Below are 18,082 nucleotides of genomic sequence, written 5' to 3'. Positions count from 1 at the left end.
ACCTTATTCATTCCTAGGAATCATATATAATATATAATATATAAATACCTCCCATTGATCGTCGATTTGCTCGAGCGGGCCCAGTAACGTCTCCATTGGAGACTTTGTTGTTACTGTGTCTGGCATATCGAATACTCTCGGTAGCTTGCCGGTAGCTTGCCGGGCTCTCCGAGAGGGGCAGAGGAATCGAACTCGGGTCGGCCATGTTGGCCGCTTGTAAGGGGAACGCCCTACCCGCTGTGCTATCGCTCCAGCCTAGGAATCATGTCCTACCGTTATTTTCTTCCTGATAAGATTCTTCAGAGCCCTCTTGATGTCTTTGTTCCGGAGACTGTAGATGAAGGGGTTCAGCATGGGGGTGACCACTGTGTACATCACCGAGGCGATAGCACTCGACTGGGAATTCCGGGTCACTGCAGAGCTCAGGTACACACTTAGGGCCGTACAGTAGAACAAGCAGACCACGGAAAGGTGGGATGCACAGGTGGAAAAGGCTTTATACTTCCCCTGAGCCGAGGAGATTCGGCGGATGGAGGAAACGATCTTAGTGTAGGAATAAATGATCCCAGTGAAGGCACCTCCGGCCAGCAGCAATGCTGCTGCATACATGACCACATCACTGACAAACGTGTCTGAGCAGGCAAGGTGGATCAGCTGGTTTAGTTCACAGAAAAAGTGGGGGATCTCCACATCTGGGCAGTAGGAGAGCCACAGCACCACCAAACTTTCGACCACAGAGTCCAGAACGCTAACAATCCAGCACAGCAGAAGCAGCAGCCCACAGACCCGGGGATTCATGATGACCCTATAGTGCAGTGGATGGCAGATGGCCACAAAGCGGTCATAAGCCATCACAGCTAGAAGACAAATATCCATCACAACAAACACGAGGAAAAAGTACATCTGGGTGATGCAGTCTGCATAGCTGATGACTTTGCTGTGTGTCTGGATGTTCACCAGCATCTTGGGGACGGTGGTGGAGGTGAAGCAGATGTCCACAAAGGACAGGTTGGACAGGAAGAAGTACACGGGCGTGTGGAGGCGGGGGTCTGAGCTGATGGCCAGGATGATGAGCAGGTTCCCCAGCACGGTGATCAGGTACATGGACAGAAAAAACACAAAGATGAGGGGCTGCAGCTCTGGATCCTCAGAAAATCCTAGAAGGAGAAATTCTGTGATTCCTGTAAGGTTCTTGGCATCCATGTGCTGGAAAGCCCTAGAAGGACTGAGCAGAAACTCATGATGATTTCTCAAATTACTTCTATATTTTTATTTGGACTGAGGCAGTATGCAATTACAAACCACATTTGTTTCAGATGCATGATTTCAAACCCTTTTTAAATGTTTATGGCCACAGCATGACTACTAGAGATATAATTTATTTTATTTTATTTTTTCGCTTTTTGGTCACATCTGGCACTGCTCAGGGGTTACTCTTGGCTCTGCACTCAGTAATTACTCCTGGTGGTGCTCTGGGACCATATGCGATGTTGGGGATCGAACCCCGGTGGGTCACGTGCAAGGCAAATGCCCTACCCACTATACTATCAACCCGGCCCTGAGATATAATTTATATACGGTATGAACTACTGACATTTGAAGCCAAAAGGTTAATTTTAGTACATTATGATGGCACTATTTATCTATTCCCATTGCTTAAGTACAGGTACCATTCCCTTGGGCACCTCTCTATATGATTTTGTCCTTATTTCAGCCTTTTCCCAAGATAACATTGATCAGGCATTTGAGCAACACTATAAGCAAGTTAAGACAATATTTCAGGTACTGCAGCCACTGTAGCACTGTTGTCCCATTGTTCATTGACTTGCTCGAGCAGGCAACCAGTGACATCCCCATGTGAGAATTGTTGTTACTGTTTTTGGCATACTGAATATGCCATGGGTATTGCCAGGCTCTGCCGTGCAGGCAGGATACTCTCAGTATCTTGCCGGGATCTCTGATAGGGGCAGAGGAATCGAACCCAGGTAGGCTGTGTGCAAGGCAAATGCCCTACCCGCTGTGCTATTTCAAGTACTACCCAGAACCAACCTGTGGGATGCTGGGAAATCCTCTGTTGAGAGGGGTTGCAATTGTTATGTTCCAAATTTGCTTTAATTATTTGTTAAAATTATTTGCTATCATCATCTGTAATATCATTTAATTAAGGACAGAAACACCCTCATGTTTAATAGTTTGAGAAAACATCAACCATGCACTCTTGGGTCCTGAAAAAGAGCGACTTTGTGCTGACTTTGTCTACATCCAGGGATTTATGGCAAACACTTGTGCTGGGGAGGTTTGGGGAAAACAGTGCCTTGACCCTGAGCTCTGTAAGGAGACAACTGGCTCCCCTGCAATGGAGAGCTGGCTGTAACTGTATTTTGTCTTCTTTGTTTTCTGTGCCACACCTGGTGATGCTCAGGGGTTACTCCTGGCTCTGCATTCAGGACTTCCTCCTGGTGGGTTTGGGAGGCCCTATGGAATATTCAGCTCAACCTGGGTTGGTCACACACAAGGCAAGCACCCTGTAGGGTGGGTATTACTGCAGACCCCTATTTGGATGTATGCCTGTAAACCATATCTTCTTTGAAATATAAGTAAAAACTGTATTTAATTTTGCATCATTCACTTTGAAACTTAGCAGTGTAGTTTTAGAGCATAAATGAATATTTGAATCCTTTGTCAAATGGATTAGAGTGCCATGGCCCTCATGATCTCTGGGCCCATGATAAACTAATCTTATTTCCAATTCCCCTACTGTGTCCTGTGGCTGTCTCATTGAGTGGTGGTAAACTCAGACATGAATCAATGAAAAAGGGAAAGGATTAAAGAGAAACTAGACATTGAGGTGACTCAACAGGTATTTAGGTGAGACCAGCCATTAGGTGACAGTGGAGCAGAGATCAGAAATTATGATGCAAGCAGAAATATCTTTAATCCCAAGGCCCAAAGAAAGTTAAGAATGAACAGTGATGTGGAAACAAATAAAAAAAGACATGTGAAGAATGATTTCTCCAGAACAAGGATGTGTGTGAACATTTCTATTCATCAAGAATTTCTATATGAAAAAATATAGATAGTAGAAGGGAAAACAGGGGTTAGGAAGACTTGTCAATGGTTGGAACTAACCACAAGTGTGGGCGGGGCAGAGGGTAGGTAAAATAGAGAAAAGACCACAATGACAGTAATGACTGGGAATGATCATGCTGGACAAGAGCTGAGGGTTAAAAGTAGGGAAGGGATGTTCTGGATAAACTTTCAATATCAATATTGCAAACCACAGTGTCCAATAGGAGAGAAAAAGAGAGAGAGATAAAGAGAAAGAGAAATAGAGAAAGAGAGAGAGAGAAAAGAAGCGAGAGAGAGGGACAGAGAGAGAGAGGGAACAAAAGAGTTGGGGTGGGTTGTGATGGGAGGTTATTTGCAGACCCTGGTGCTGGGAAATGTACACTGGTAGGGGGATAGCTGTTGGAACATGACTGAAACCCAATGATGAGTAGCTTTGTAAATAAATAAATAAATAAATAAATTTGGGGGGCGAATAATTTTTATGTGAAGGCTATGAAAGTGACAGATCAATTCCTTTGTTTACACACTACACATTCATAGAAAAGGAGTCCTATTGACTCTGAAAATTAATAAAGTTGTACACATCCTTTTTTTTTGGCTTTTTGGGTCAAACTCGATAATGCACAGGGTTTAGTTCTGGCTTTGCACTCAGGAGTTACTCCTGATGGTGCTCAGGGGACCATATGGGATGCTGGGAATCGAACCCAGATCAGCCATGTGCAAGGCAAATGCCCTACCTGCTGTACTATTGCTCCAGCCCCTGTGTACATCCTTCTTAACAGTCCTACCAGTATACAAATATAATGAAAACCGAACAAAAGCAAACATTCCAAAAGCTATCATTGTTTTGGGTGAATGGCATGTAATACGAACACCATTCTTTGATGCCTTCATCATGCTGAAGCCAAAGACCCAATGGGCTATAGATAGGCAACATACACATGGTACTTTTCGTACATGCGGCCAACCGGGTTTGGATGCCTGGCTCCCCATATGACCTTCAAGCCCTGCTGAGCAGAGACCCATGTGAAAGCCCCTAAATAAATAAAAACACAAAACAATATGCCAGTCTGATAAGTATGCAGATATGTCAGGTCACTCAGGAAAGGAAATAATTAGAATGTAAGCTCATTGCAAAGTCCCTTTCACACAGTCAGATAAAAACCCTCAGAGAGAAGACGGCAGGGTAAGGTGTCTAGTGCATGACTGCTCCTGTTCAAGAAAATGTTTTCACACATTCATAGGTCCGAGTCTCCTTTAATTGCAGGAGAACATCTGTAACACTGTCCTCCCGTTGTTCATCGATTTGCTCAAGTGGGCACCAGTAATGTCTCCATTGTGATATTTTGTTGTTACTGTTTTTGGCATATCGAATACACCACAGGGAGCTTGCTAGACTCTGCCATGCATGCTGGATACTCTCGGTAGCTTGCCAGGCTCTCTGAGAGGAACAGAGGAATCGAACCCGGGTTGGCCCCATGCAAGGCAAACGCCCTACCCACTGTGCTATTGCTCCAGCTCATCACCATGATAAAAGAGCTATAGGGTCACTAACTGCCGCCACCCCCACTCCAATAGACAGCACCCTATTCATCCACTTCAATTAGTTACAAAGATCTTTGGACATTTGTTCTATTTTACTAGAAGAATTTTAATCAAATTTCTTCTTTTCCCTTTTTCCTCCATTCATCTCATTGCATTGCCAACATTGAACCATCTGTTTCTTATTCCATAATCACTTACTTTCTGCTCACCCTAAGCAACACATTAAGTAATGGATTAACTCACAATCCAAAAAACATTAAAACATTAATGGTGAATATCTGAACTAGGTGGGATGGCTCTCTGTTGGCCTCTGATACTCTCTGACTTTCTCCTTGCAGCATCTATAGGACATGAAGCTTCACCAGGGTAGAAACACAAATTCCCACCTGTCAGCTGGCGTGAGATAGATGAGTCAAGATAGGACAGTGGAAGGAGACTCAGGACTGCAAAGCCACCAGTCTTGCCTGCTCTGGGCGGAACATGGGGTGCCAGGCAGAAGAGATATTTAACACTCCCTGTGTCTGCTCATTAAGCCTCCTTTCCTTGCTTGCTCCAACCTCTGCGAGCATGATATTCCTCTGGGATGCTGATTGGACAGGCTGGAAATTTCCTGCTGGTTCTGTGTTTTCCAGAATGTCTTGTTAAGTATCAGATGAATTCTGTGGTAATTTAGCACAATGAAGCCAATTATCTGACATCTTCAACCTCCATCCAGTGGGTCCGTTGAAGAGAATGAGGCAGACAACACACAAGGACTGTCCAAGCTTAAGGTGCCCTGAGAAGCCCTTGTGAGCTCAGAGACTGGCCACTTATTCAGCCCCATATCCCTCCCCCGCCCCCAGGCTCCCAGCCAGAGAGTCTTTGCTTGAGTTGACAGAGTCATTCAGGGCAGTGAGTGAGCACATCAGAATCCAATGGGTACAGGAAGTGCAGAGTCTTGAGTAGTTCCTGTAGCCAATCAGCAGACAGCCTTCAAATGTAGAGTATCCTACTCTATTCTTTTCTTTATACTTCCCAGGAGCAGTTAAGATTCTCCTTATGGAGGAGACAGTCACAAAGCAAGAGGAAAGGATCCCAGCCAGAAGGGTACCCTCTAAGAACACATTGAAAACCAAAACATTAAATCATCAGGAACCTGATTGAGTTCCCAGAAATAATGAGGAACTTTTATATCTGGACAGAAGAACAGCCACAAAAACATGGAGGTTTCTAAAAAGGAATTCGAAACAATTGGGATCTGGACCTAGAATGGGGGGTCTCATGAACTGTGGGTTCATGATGACTGTAATTGGAAGGGTGTAGATGGCCACACAGCAATCATAGGCCATCCCAGCCAAGAGGGCTGGAACCCAATACTAGACATCTACATAATGTATACACCCCTCTACACCCAGAATAACCGATACTACACCCAGGATAACACTTAACAAGACATTCTGAAAAACCTAGAACCAACAGGAAATTTCCATCCTGTCCAAGCAGCATCCCAGAGGAATATCATACTCGCAGGGGTTGGAGCAAGCAAGGAAAGGAGGCTTAATGAGCAGACACAGGGAGTCTATGGTAAGCATTATCCTCAATGGGGAGAAACTAAGAGCCTGCCCTCTAATATCAGGGACAGGACAAGGATGTCCACTCTCATCACTTCTGTTCAATGCCCATTCTCATCACCTCTGTGCTGGCAGAGCCTGGCAAGGTCCCTGTGGTGTATTAGATATGCCAAATACAGTAATGACAATAGGACTCATTACCCTGACTCTGAAAGAGCCTCCAATCGTTGGGAAAAGACGAGTAAAAAGAGGCTGCTAAAATCTCAGGGTTGGGCAGAATAGAGACGTTACTGGTGCCCGCTTGAGTAATTTGACGACCAATGGGATGATAGTGATAGTACTGCAAGTATTTGCAATAGTGGTAGCACTGTAGCACCGTCCTCCCATTGTTCATCAATTTGCTCGAGCGGGCACCAGTAACATCTCCATTGCAAGACTTATTGTTACTGTGTTTGACATATCGAAAATGTCACAGGTAGCTTGCCAGGCTTTGCCGTGCGGGTGATACTCTTGGTAGCTTGCCAGGCTCTACAACAGGAGTGGAGGAATCGAACATGGGGCGGCTTGGTCAGCCACGTGCAAGGCAAATGCCCTACCCACTGTGCTATCTCTCCAGTGGTAAGTCAAGAAAAATGTATTAAGGGCATCCAAATAGTAAAAGAGGAAGTCAAGCTCTCACTATTTGCAGATGATATAATACTATATTAAGAGAACCCTAAAGCTTCTACAAAGAAGTTCCTAGAAACAATAGACTCACACAGTAAAGTCACAGGTTATAAAATCAATACCCAAAAGTCCATGGCTTTCCTATACGCAAACAATGAGAGAGAAGAAAGTAGCATGAAAAAAGCAATCCCATTCACAATCATGCCCCAGAAAATCAAGTACCTCAGAATCAGCTTTAACTAAGGAGGTAAAGGACCTATAAAAACAAAACTACAAAATGCTACTTCATAAAATAAAAGAGAACATGAGGAAATGGAAACATATCCCCTGCTCATGGGTTGGAAGAATTAACATTGTCAAAATGGCAATACTTCCCAAAGCATTATACAGATTCAATGCGATTCCTATAAGGATACTCATGAAATTCTTCAAAGAAATAGTTCAAACACTACTGAAATTCATTTGGAACAACAAACCCCAATGAATAGCTAAAGCAGTTCTTGGGAAAAAGAAGATGGGAGATATCACCTTCCCTAACCTCAAACTCTACTACAAAGTGGTAATAATTAAAACAGCATGGTATTGGAACAAAGGCAGAGTCGCAGACCAATGGAACAGGGTTGAATATTCCTACACACACACACACACCCTCAAATGTATGATCATCTAATCTTTGATAAAGGTAAAAGTAAAGGCCCTCCCGTTGTTCATCGATTTGCTCGAGCGGGCCCAGTAACGTCTCCATTGGAGATTTTGTTGTTACTGTGTTTGGCATATCGAAAACATCATGGGGAGCTTGCCAGACTCTCCAAGAGGGGCGGAGGAATAGAACTCAGGTCGGCCATGTTGGCTGCGTGCAAGGCAAACGCCCTACCGCTGTGCTATCGCTCCAGCCCAATCTTTGATAAGGGAGCAAGAAATGTGAAGTGGAGCAAGGAAAGCCTCTTTAACAAATGGTGCTGGCAAAACTGGACAGCTACATGCAAAAAAACTGGGCTCAGACCTCTACCTCACACCATGCACAAGAGTCAGCATCCGACCAGAATACATAAAGTACATTGAAGAAAAGGTAGGCAAAACCCTCCACGACATTAAAGCTAAAGGTATTTTCAAAGATGACACCCCACTGACCAAGCAAGTGGAAACAGAGAGAAATTAATGGGACGATCTTAAACTAAGAAGCTTCTGTACCTCAAAAGAAACAGTGACCAGAATACCAAGACAGTCTACAGAATGGGAAAGGATATTCACCCAATACCCATCTGATAAGGGATTGATATCAAGGATATACAAAGCACTGATTGAACTCTATAAGAAGAAAATAGCCAATCCCATCAGAAAATGGGGGGATGAAATGAACAGAAACTTTCTCTAAGAAGAAATCCGAATGGCCAAAAGGCACATGAAAAAAAAATGCTCTTCATCACTAATCATCAGGAAGATGCAGATCAAAACAAAAATGAGATATCGTCTCACACCACAGAGACTGGCACACATCCAGAAGAACAAAAAGCAACTGGTGGTGGTGTGGATATGGGGAGAAAGGGACTCTCCTTTACTGCTGGTGGGAACGCCAACTGGTTTCAGCCCTTTTGAAAACAGTATGGACGATTCTCAAAAAATTAGGAATTGATCTCCCATTTGACCAGTAGTACCACTTCTGACAACATATCCCAGAGAGCAATAAAGTACAGTAGAAATGACATCTGAACTTGTATGTTCATTGCAGCACTGTTTACAATAGCCAGAATCTGGGAAAAAAACCAAGTATCCAAGAACAGATAACTGGTTAAAGAAACTTTGGCACACTTACAATGGAATACCATGCAGCTTTTAGAATAGATGAAGTCATGAAATTTGCATATAAGTGGATCAACATGGAGAGTACCATGTTAAGTGCAATGAGTCTGAAAGAGAGGAACTGCACTCATTTGTGGAATATAAATTAATGAAATGGGAGACTAACACCCAAGGATAGTAGATATAAGGACCAGAAAGATTGCCCTACGGCTTGGAAGCCGTCCTCACATTCTGGGGCAAAAGGCAGCTCAGATAGAGAAGGAACCACCAAGTAAAGAATGCTTAGAGGGTCCACTGGGAATGGGAGATGTGTGCTGAAAATAAACTATAGACTAAACATGATGGCCACTTAATACCTGTATTACAAACCACAACACCGAAAAGGAGAGAGAGAGAGAGAGAGAGAGAGAGAGAGAGAGAGAGAGAGAGAGAGAGAGAGTGAAACAGAATGTGCCTGTCACAGAGGTGGGGGTGGGGAAGGGTGGGGTGGGGGATGGGTTGGAGGTGATGGAAGAGATACTAGGAACATTGGTGGTGGTGAATGGGTACTGGTGGAGGGATGAGTCATTGTATGACTGAAATGTAAGTATGAAAGTTCGTAAGTCTGTAACTGTACCTCATAGTGATTCATTAATTTTAAAAATACTGTAAATAGAGAAGTCTATACATTATCCCAATAAAATATTATAAATAGGGAAGCCTATACTTCAACCCAGTGAACAAACTCTCTCTTATGTGGTCACCCATCTTCCATGTTCATTTATTAATTTATTTATGTATTTATTACTTTATGTTGAGACTTTGGAGTCACACTTAGCTGTTCTCAGAGGCAATTCCTGGCTCTGTGCTCAGGAGTGACTCCTGGTGTTCAGGGAACATACACGGTGTTGGGGATAGAAACCAGGATTAGTGGGATGCAAGACAAGTAGCCTTAACTCTTTACTATCTCTTTGGCCCATCAAAATAAGTAGATTCACAAAAGAGTTTCCTAGTTACACAGAATGTAATTCAAAGTTCTGCTTTATTATATGTACGATTCATCTGACGCTATTAATAAAATACATAAAATCAAGTTTCTATATACATGGAACACTGGAAACATGCCTTGCTCACCACTTTTCAGTGACCTCCTAGGCACTCTGAAGACAGACCAGATTGACACAAGAGAATGTGACTCTCTGACCTGAACATATGATGTCTACACACCAGGAAGCACAAAGGGCAGGGTAAATGTTGCCCATCAAAGGGAAAATGAAGTAAGTTTTATACAGATTTTTTTGTGAAGTCTCACACCTTCAAATTAACATAGTAGAATCAATATACATTAAGAATAAATTGGTTTTTCTTAGAAATGAAGATTTGTTTTGTTGACTTATTAATTTATTGAGGTAAAGTAAGTTTATGTGAATGCTATATGTCTTAACCACATCAGGATCACCAGGAAAGTGGTGATAATCCTCCACTGCTTACAATACTTAAGATCGCTCCCTGAGGATAAAGTATTCCAAAGTCAGCTTGCCACAAGTGATGGTGGGGGAGGGCAGCTAGGAGAGAGAAGGGACCACTATGCCAAAGAGAGTTGGATAGGATCAGCTGCAAAAGAACTGAATGCCGAAAGTAAGTTAAGGCACAAACGTAATAACCTTTCAGTGCCTTTATTGCAAACTATAATGCCTAAAAGAAAATAAAGGGAGCCAGAGAGAAAGAAGAAAAGCACCTGCCATAGAGGTAGGCTCAGGGGAGGGAGGCAGGAGAAAACTGGGGACATTGGTGATGGAAAATGTACAGTGGTGAAAGGATGGGTGATCAAACATTATAGAACTGAAACCCAATCAAAAACAACTCTGTAACTATGTATCTCATGGTGATTAAATATGCATTTATATATACATACATGTATGATGGGCTGGAGCGATAGCACAGTGGTAGGGCGTTTGCCTTGTGTGCAGCCAGCCTGGCTGAGCTGGGTTCCATTCCTCCGCCCCTCTTGGAGAGCTTGGCAAGCTACCTAGAGTATCTTTCCCGCACAGCAAAGCCTGGCAAGCTACCCATGATGTATTCAATATGCCAAACACAGTAACAACAAGTCTCAAAAGATGGAGACGTTACTGGGCCCGCTTGAGCAAATCGATGAACAATGGGAGCACAGTGCAGTGCTGCATATGTGTAAAATAATACACATACTAATAAAATTGATTCTTTTAAATATGGGAAATGCCAAATATTTTAGGTTCATATGAGAATACATTAGAGGGGATAGGTATAGACCTGTTAAAAAGACCTTCATACTAAAGAAAGCAGAGAACAGACAATCAAAATTACGGGCAACGCCAGCAAGAAATAAATGAAGCAAGTCTCATTGCACAGGGAACAAAAATATCACACTTGTCTGGCTGTCAAGAAGTGAGTGTTGAAATAACAGAAGCAACTTTATTCCTAGGAATCAATCATGTCCTATCGTTGTTTTCTTCCCAATGAGATTCTTCAGAGCTCTCTTAATGTCTTTGTTCCGGAGACTGTAGATGAAAGGGTTCAGCATGGGGGTGACCACTGTGTACATCACTGAGGCGATTGCACTCGACTGGGAATTCCGGGTCACAGCAGAGCTCAGGTACACGCTTAGGGCAGTACAGTAGAACAAGCAGACCACGGAAAGGTGGGATGCACAGGTGGAAAAGGCTTTATACTTCCCCTGAGCCGAGGAGATTCGGCGGATGGAGGAAACGATCTTAGTGTAGGAATAAATAATCCCTGTGAAAGCACCTCCAGCCAGCAGCAATGCTGCTGCATACGTGACCACATCACTGACGAACGTGTCTGAGCAGGCAAGGTGGATCAGCTGGTTTAGTTCACAGAAAAAGTGGGGAATCGCCACATCTGGGCAGTAGGAGAGCCACAGAACCATCGAACTTTCCAACAGAGAATCCAGAACACTAATAAACCAGCACAGCAGAAGCAGCAGCCCACAGAGGTGGGGGTTCATGATGACCGTGTAGTGCAGAGGGTGGCAGATGGCCACGTATCGGTCATAGGCCATCACTGCTAGAAGACAAATGTCCATCACAACAAACAGGAGGAAAAAGTACATCTGAGTGATGCAGTCTGCATAGCTGATGGCTTTGCTGTGTGTCTGGATATTCACCAGCATCTTGGGGATGGTGGTGGAGGTGAAGCAGATGTCCACAAAGGACAGGTTGGACAGGAAGAAGTACATGGGCGTGTGGAGGTGGGAGTCTGAGCCCACGGCCAGGATAATGAGCAGGTTCCCCAGCATGGTGATCAGGTACATGGACAGGAAAAGCACAAATATGAGGGACTGCAGCTCTGAATCTTCAGAAAATCCTAGGAGGAGAAATTCTGTGATTCCTGTAAGGTTCTTGGTGTCCATGTGGTGGAAGGCCCTAGAAGGATTGAGCAGAAACTCATGATGATTTCTCAAATTACTTCTATATTTTATTTGGACTGAGGCAGTATGGAATTACAAACCACATTTGTTTCAGATGTATGCTTTCAAACCTTTTTTAAATGTTTATGGCCACAGCATGACTACTAGAGAAATTATTTTATTTTATTTATATATATTTTTTCGCTTTTTGGGTCACACCTGGCAATGCTCAGAGGTCACTCCTGGCTCTGCACTCAGGAATTACTCTTGGTGGTGCTCAGGGGAAGTATATGGGATGCCAGAGACTGAACTCCGGTCGGTCGTGTGCAATGCAAATTTCCTACCCAGTGTACTATCGATCCAGACCCTAGATGTAATTTATATAGAATATGAGCTACTGACATTTGCAATTTCTCTGGCATTTGAATAACACTATGCAACTTATATAATATTCCAGGTACTATCCAGGACATATCTGTGGGATGCTGGGAAATCATCTGTTGAGCAGGCGTGTGGAGGTGGGAGTTGCGACTGTTAAGTTTCAAATTTGCTTTAATTATTGTGATAAAGTTATTTGCTATCATCGTCTATCACGGTCACGGTTCTCCCATTGTTCATCGATTTGCTCGAGCGGGCCCAGTAATGTCTCCATCATGAGATTTGTTGTTACTGTGTTTGGCATATCGAATATGTCACAGGTAGCTTGCCAGGCTCTGCCGCGCGGGCGAAATACTCTCGGTAGCTTGCTGGGCTCTCCAAGAGGGGCAGAGGAATTGAACTTGGGTCGGCCATGTTGGCCGCTTGTAAGGCAAACGCCCTACCACTGTGCTACGGCCATAACACCCTGAACGCACCCGATCATCGTCTATAATATCACATAATTAAGGACAGAAACACCCTCATGGTTAATAGTTCAAGAAAATATCATCCATGCACTGTTGGGTCCTGAATAATCAGAGTGGCTCTGTGCTGACTCTGATTACACTCTGTGATTTGTGGCAAACATAGTAAGTAAGTAAGTAAAGGCCCTCCCGTTGATCATCGATTTGCTCGAGCGGGCCCAGTAATGTCTCCATTGGAGACTTTGTTGTTACCGTGTCTGGCATATCGAATACCTCATGGGGAGCTTGCAGGGCTCTGCCGTGCGGGCGAGATACTCTCGGTAGCTTGCTGGGCTCTCCGAGAGGGGCAGAGGAATCGAACTCGGGTCGGCCATGTTGGCTGCGTGCAAGGCAGACGCCCTACCCGCTGTGCTATATATGTGCTGGGGAAGTTTGGGTAAACGCTGCCCTGACCCTGAGCTCTGTAAAGATACAACTGGCTCCCATGTAATGGAGAGCTAGCTGTAACTGTATATTGTCTTCTTTGTTTTCTGTGACACATCTGGTAATGCTCAGGGGTTAGTCCTGGCTCAGCATTCAGGCATTCATTACTTACTTACATGGGGACCCTATGGGATATTGGGGCTCAAACCTGGGTTGGCCACACACAAGGCAAGCACCCTACCCACTGTGAAGTGGGTATCGCTGCATACATACTTTTGTATGTATGCCTGTAAACCATATCTTCTCTGAAATGTAAGTAAAAGCTGTAGTTAATTTTTCTTGATTCATCGGGAAACTTTGGAGTGTAATTTTGGTAAATGCAGCCTTGGTCTTTGAATCCTTTGGTGAATGGGTTAGAGTCCCAAGGCCCTCACGATCTCTGGGCCCATGACAATGAGCTAAGGTTATTTCCAACTCCCCTCCTGTGTCCTGGCTTTCTCGTTGAGCTGTGATAAACTCAGACATGACACAATGAAAAAGGGAAAGGTTTAAAGAGAAACTAGACAGAGAGGGTGGTTCAATCAGTATTTAGGTGAGACCAGCCGTTAGATGACACTGGAGTGGAGATCAGAAAGTGTGATGCAAGCAGAAATATCATTAATCTCAAAAGGCCCAAAGATAGTTAAGAATGATCAGTGATGTGGAAACAAATAGAAAAGACATGTGAAGAATGATTGCTCCGGAACAAGGATGTGTGTGAACATTTCTATTCATCAAGAATTTCTATATGAAAAACATATAGACAGTAGAAGAAAAATATCCATGGCCAGGGAGAACAGGGGTTAGGAAGATTGGTCAATAATTGGAACTAACCATAAGTGTGAGAGGGGTAGAGGATAGGTAAGATAGAGAAGAGATCTCTATAACAATAATATCTGGGAATGATCACACTAGACAAGAGTTGAGGGTTAAAAGTACGGAAAGGATATTCTGGATAAGTTTTCATATCAATATTGCAAACCATAATGCCCAAAGTGGAGAGAGAGAGAGAGATAGAGAGAGAGAGAAGAAAAGCACCTGCCATAGAGACAGGCATGGAGTGTGGGTGGGTGGGTGATGGGAGGAAACCTGGGGACACTGATGCTGGGAAATGTACACTGGTAGAGGGATGGGTATTGGAACATATATGACTGAAACCCAATCATGAACCGCTTTGTAAGTAAATAAATAAATTTTGGGGGAAATATTTTATAAGAAGGCTATTAAAGTGACAGATCAATTCCTTTGTTTACACAATACACATACATAGAAAAGGAGTCATAATTGACTCTTAAAATTAATAAAGTTGTACACACACTTCTTTGTGTGTGTGTGTGTGTGTATGTGTGTCACATCTGATGATGCACAGGGATTATTCCTGGTTCTGCACTCAGGATTTACTCCTGGTGGTGCTTGGGCGACCTTATGGGATGCTGGGAATCAACCCAGATCAGATGTGTGCAAGGCAAATGCCCTACCCACTGTACTATCGCTCCAGCTCCTGTATACATCCTTCTTAACAGTCCTGCCAGCATACAAATATAATGAAAACCGAACAAAAGCAAACGTTCCAAAAGCTATCATTGTTTTGGGTGAATGGCACATAATATGAACATCATTCCTTGATGCCTCCATTATGATGAAGCAAAGACCTAATGGGCTATTGATAGACAGCATACACAAGGTACTTTCCGTACATGCGGCCAACCAGGGTTTGATCCGCATATGACCTTCAAGCCCTGCTGAGCAGAGACCCATGTGAAAGCTCTGAGCACAGCTGGGTGTGAACGCCGGGAGCCGCGCGCCCGCCGCTGTGTGGCCGCGGTGGCCGGGGGCAGCCGGGACCACCCCCGCTCCAGCGATGCTGTAAGCAGCGAAGAGCCCGCCGCCCGAGGTCGCGGCCAAGACTCAGAGACTATAAAATCCAGATCCCGGACGAGAGCAGTGCAGTCTCTGCCCCCGCGCCTGGGTGTTCCTTCCCGGAGTCCCTTGGAGGGGAGCGGGTTGAGCTTTCCTCCCCGCCCCGGCCAGGGCTACGGCAGCCGGAGACCTCCAGGACCAGCCACCACCATGCTGAGACCACTCTCCGCACACCTGAAGGTACTGGCAGAGGGACAAAGCCACGCGGGTTCCGGGGCCGAGACCTCCAAGCCTACTCGAATTGGAGTCGAGCATCTTCCACCCAGATCCTCCAAATTCCAGTAGGCGGGGGTCACACCCACCACCTGGCCCCCTGGCGCCGTGTAATCCCATCAGCGGCCAAACTCAGAGACTATAAAATCCAGATCCCGGACGAGAGCAGTGCAGTCTCTGCCCCCGCGCCTGGGTGTTCCTTCCCGGAGTCCCTTGGAGGGGAGCGGGTTGAGCTTTCCTCCCCGCCCCGGCCAGGGCTACGGCAGCCGGAGACCTCCAGGACAGGCAACCACCATGCTGAGACCACTCTCCGCACACCTGAAGGTACTGGCAGAGGGACAAAGCCATGCGGGTTCCGGGGCCGAGACCTCCAAGCCTACTCGAATTGGAGTCGAGCATCTTCCACCCAGATCCTCCAAATTCCAGTAGGCGGGGGTCACACCCACCACCTGGCCCCCTGGCGCCGTGTAATCCCATCAGCGGCCAAGACTCAGAGACTATAAAATCCAGATCCCGGACGAGAGCAGTGCAGTCTCTGCCCCCGCACCTGGGTGTTCCTTCCCGGAGTCCCTTGGAGGGGAGCGGGTTGAGCTTTCCTCCCCGCCCCGGCCAGGGCTACGGCAGCCGGAGACCTCCAGGACCAGCCACCACCATGCTGAGACCACTCTCCGCACACCTGAAGGTACTGGCAGAGGGACAAAGCCACGCGGGTTCCGGGGCCGAGACCTCCAAGCCTACTCGAATTGGAGTCGAGCATCTTCCACCCAGATCCTCCAAATTCCAGTAGGCGGGGGTCACACCCACCACCTGGCCCCCTGGCGCCGTGTAATCCCATCAGCGGCCAAGACTCAGAGACTATAAAATCCAGATCACGGACGAGAGCAGTGCAGTCTCTGCCCCCGCGCCTGGGTGTTCCTTCCCGGAGTCCCTTGGAGGGGAGCGGGTTGAGCTTTCCTCCCCGCCCCGGCCAGGGCTACGGCAGCCGGAGACCTCCAGGACCAGCCACCACCATGCTGAGACCACTCTCCGCACACCTGAAGGTACTGGCAGAGGGACAAAGCCACGCGGGTTCCGGGGCCGAGACCTCCAAGCCTACTCGAATTTGAGTCGAGCATCTTCCACCCAGATCCTCCAAATTCCAGTAGGCGGGGGTCACACCCACCACCTGGCCCCCTGGTGCCGTGTAATCCCATCAGCGGCCAAGACTCAGAGACTATAAAATCCAGATCCCGGACGAGAGCAGTGCAGTCTCTGCCCCCGCGCCTGGGTGTTCCTTCCCGGAGTCCCTTGGAGGGGAGCGGGTTGAGCTTTCCTCCCCGCCCTGGCCAGGGCTACGGCAGCCGGAGACCTCCAGGACCAGCCACCACCATGCTGAGACCACTCTCCGCACACCTGAAGGTACTGGCAGAGGGACAAAGCCACGCGGGTTCCGGGGCCGAGACCTCCAAGCCTACTCGAATTGGAGTCGAGCATCTTCCACCCAGATCCTCCAAATTCCAGTAGGCGGGGGTCACACCCACCACCTGGCCCCCTGGCGCCGTGTAATCCCATCAGCGGCCAAGACTCAGAGACTATAAAATCCAGATCCCGGACGAGAGCAGTGCAGTCTCTGCCCCCGCGCCTGGGTGTTCCTTCCCGGAGTCCCTTGGAGGGGAGCTGGTTGAGCTTTCCTCCCCGCCCCGGCCAGAGCTACGGCAGCCGGAGACCTCCAGGACCAGCCACCACCATGCTGAGACCACTCTCCGCACACCTGAACGTACTGGCAGAGGGACAAAGCCACGCGGGTTCCGGGGCCGAGACCTCCAAGCCTACTCGAATTGGAGTCGAGCATCTTCCACCCAGATCCTCCAAATTCCAGTAGGCAGGGGTCACACCCACCACCTGGCCCCCTGGCGCCGTGTAATCCCATCAGCGGCCAAGACTCAGAGACTATAAAATCCAGATCCCGGACGAGAGCAGTGCAGTCTCTGCCCCCGCGCCTGGGTGTTCCTTCCCGGAGTCCCTTGGAGGGGAGCGGGTTGAGCTTTCCTCCCCGCCCCGGCCAGAGCTACGGCAGCCGGAGACCTCCAGGACCAGCCACCACCATGCTGAGACCACTATCCGCACACCTGAAGGTACTGGCAGAGGGACAAAGCCACGCGGGTTCCGGGGCCGAGACCTCCAAGCCTACTCGAATTGGAGTCGAGCATCTTCCACCCAGATCCTCCAAATTCCAGTAGGCGGGGGTCACACCCACCACCTGGCCCCCTGGTGCCGTGTAATCCCATCAGCGGCCAAGACTCAGAGACTATAAAATCCAGATCCCGGACGAGAGCAGTGCAGTCTCTGCCCCCGCGCCTGGGTGTTCCTTCCCGGAGTCCCTTGGAGGGGAGCGGGTTGAGCTTTCCTCCCTGCCCCGGCCAGGGCTACGGGAGCCGGAGACCTCCAGGACCAGCCACCACCATGCTGAGACCACTCTCTGCACACCTGAAGGTACTGGCAGAGGGACAAAGCCACGCGGGTTCCGGGGCCGAGACCTCCAAGCCTACTCGAATTGGAGTCGAGCATCTTCCACCCAGATCCTCCAAATTCCAGTAGGCGGGGGTCACACCCACCACCTGGCCCCCTGGCGCCGTGTAATCCCATCAGCG

At 47.0% G+C, this 18,082-nt stretch overlaps 2 protein-coding genes across 2 annotated transcripts; both read right to left on the bottom strand.

Annotated features, from left to right (window-relative positions):
* Positions 1–255: 255 nt before the first annotated feature.
* Positions 256–1,203, bottom strand: LOC130022288 (olfactory receptor 7A17-like). Its single transcript, XM_056113035.1, has one exon. It carries the CDS (start codon positions 1,201–1,203, stop codon positions 256–258), a length of 948 nt encoding a protein of 315 aa, XP_055969010.1.
* A 9,870-nt stretch (positions 1,204–11,073) lies between these two features.
* LOC130022287 (olfactory receptor 7A17-like) lies at positions 11,074–12,018 on the bottom strand. The gene has a single exon (XM_056113034.1). The coding sequence runs from the start codon at positions 12,016–12,018 to the stop codon at positions 11,074–11,076; it is 945 nt and encodes a 314-aa protein (XP_055969009.1).
* Between the last annotated feature and the right edge of the window lie 6,064 nt (positions 12,019–18,082).

This window comes from Sorex fumeus, unplaced genomic scaffold (genome assembly GCF_029834395.1).
Source record: "Sorex fumeus unplaced genomic scaffold, SorFum_2.1 ptg000019l, whole genome shotgun sequence".
In the NCBI taxonomy this organism is placed as follows: Eukaryota; Metazoa; Chordata; class Mammalia; order Eulipotyphla; family Soricidae; genus Sorex; species Sorex fumeus.
Note: the sequence above shows the minus strand (reverse complement) of the source record. Positions and strands in the feature narration are given on the sequence as shown.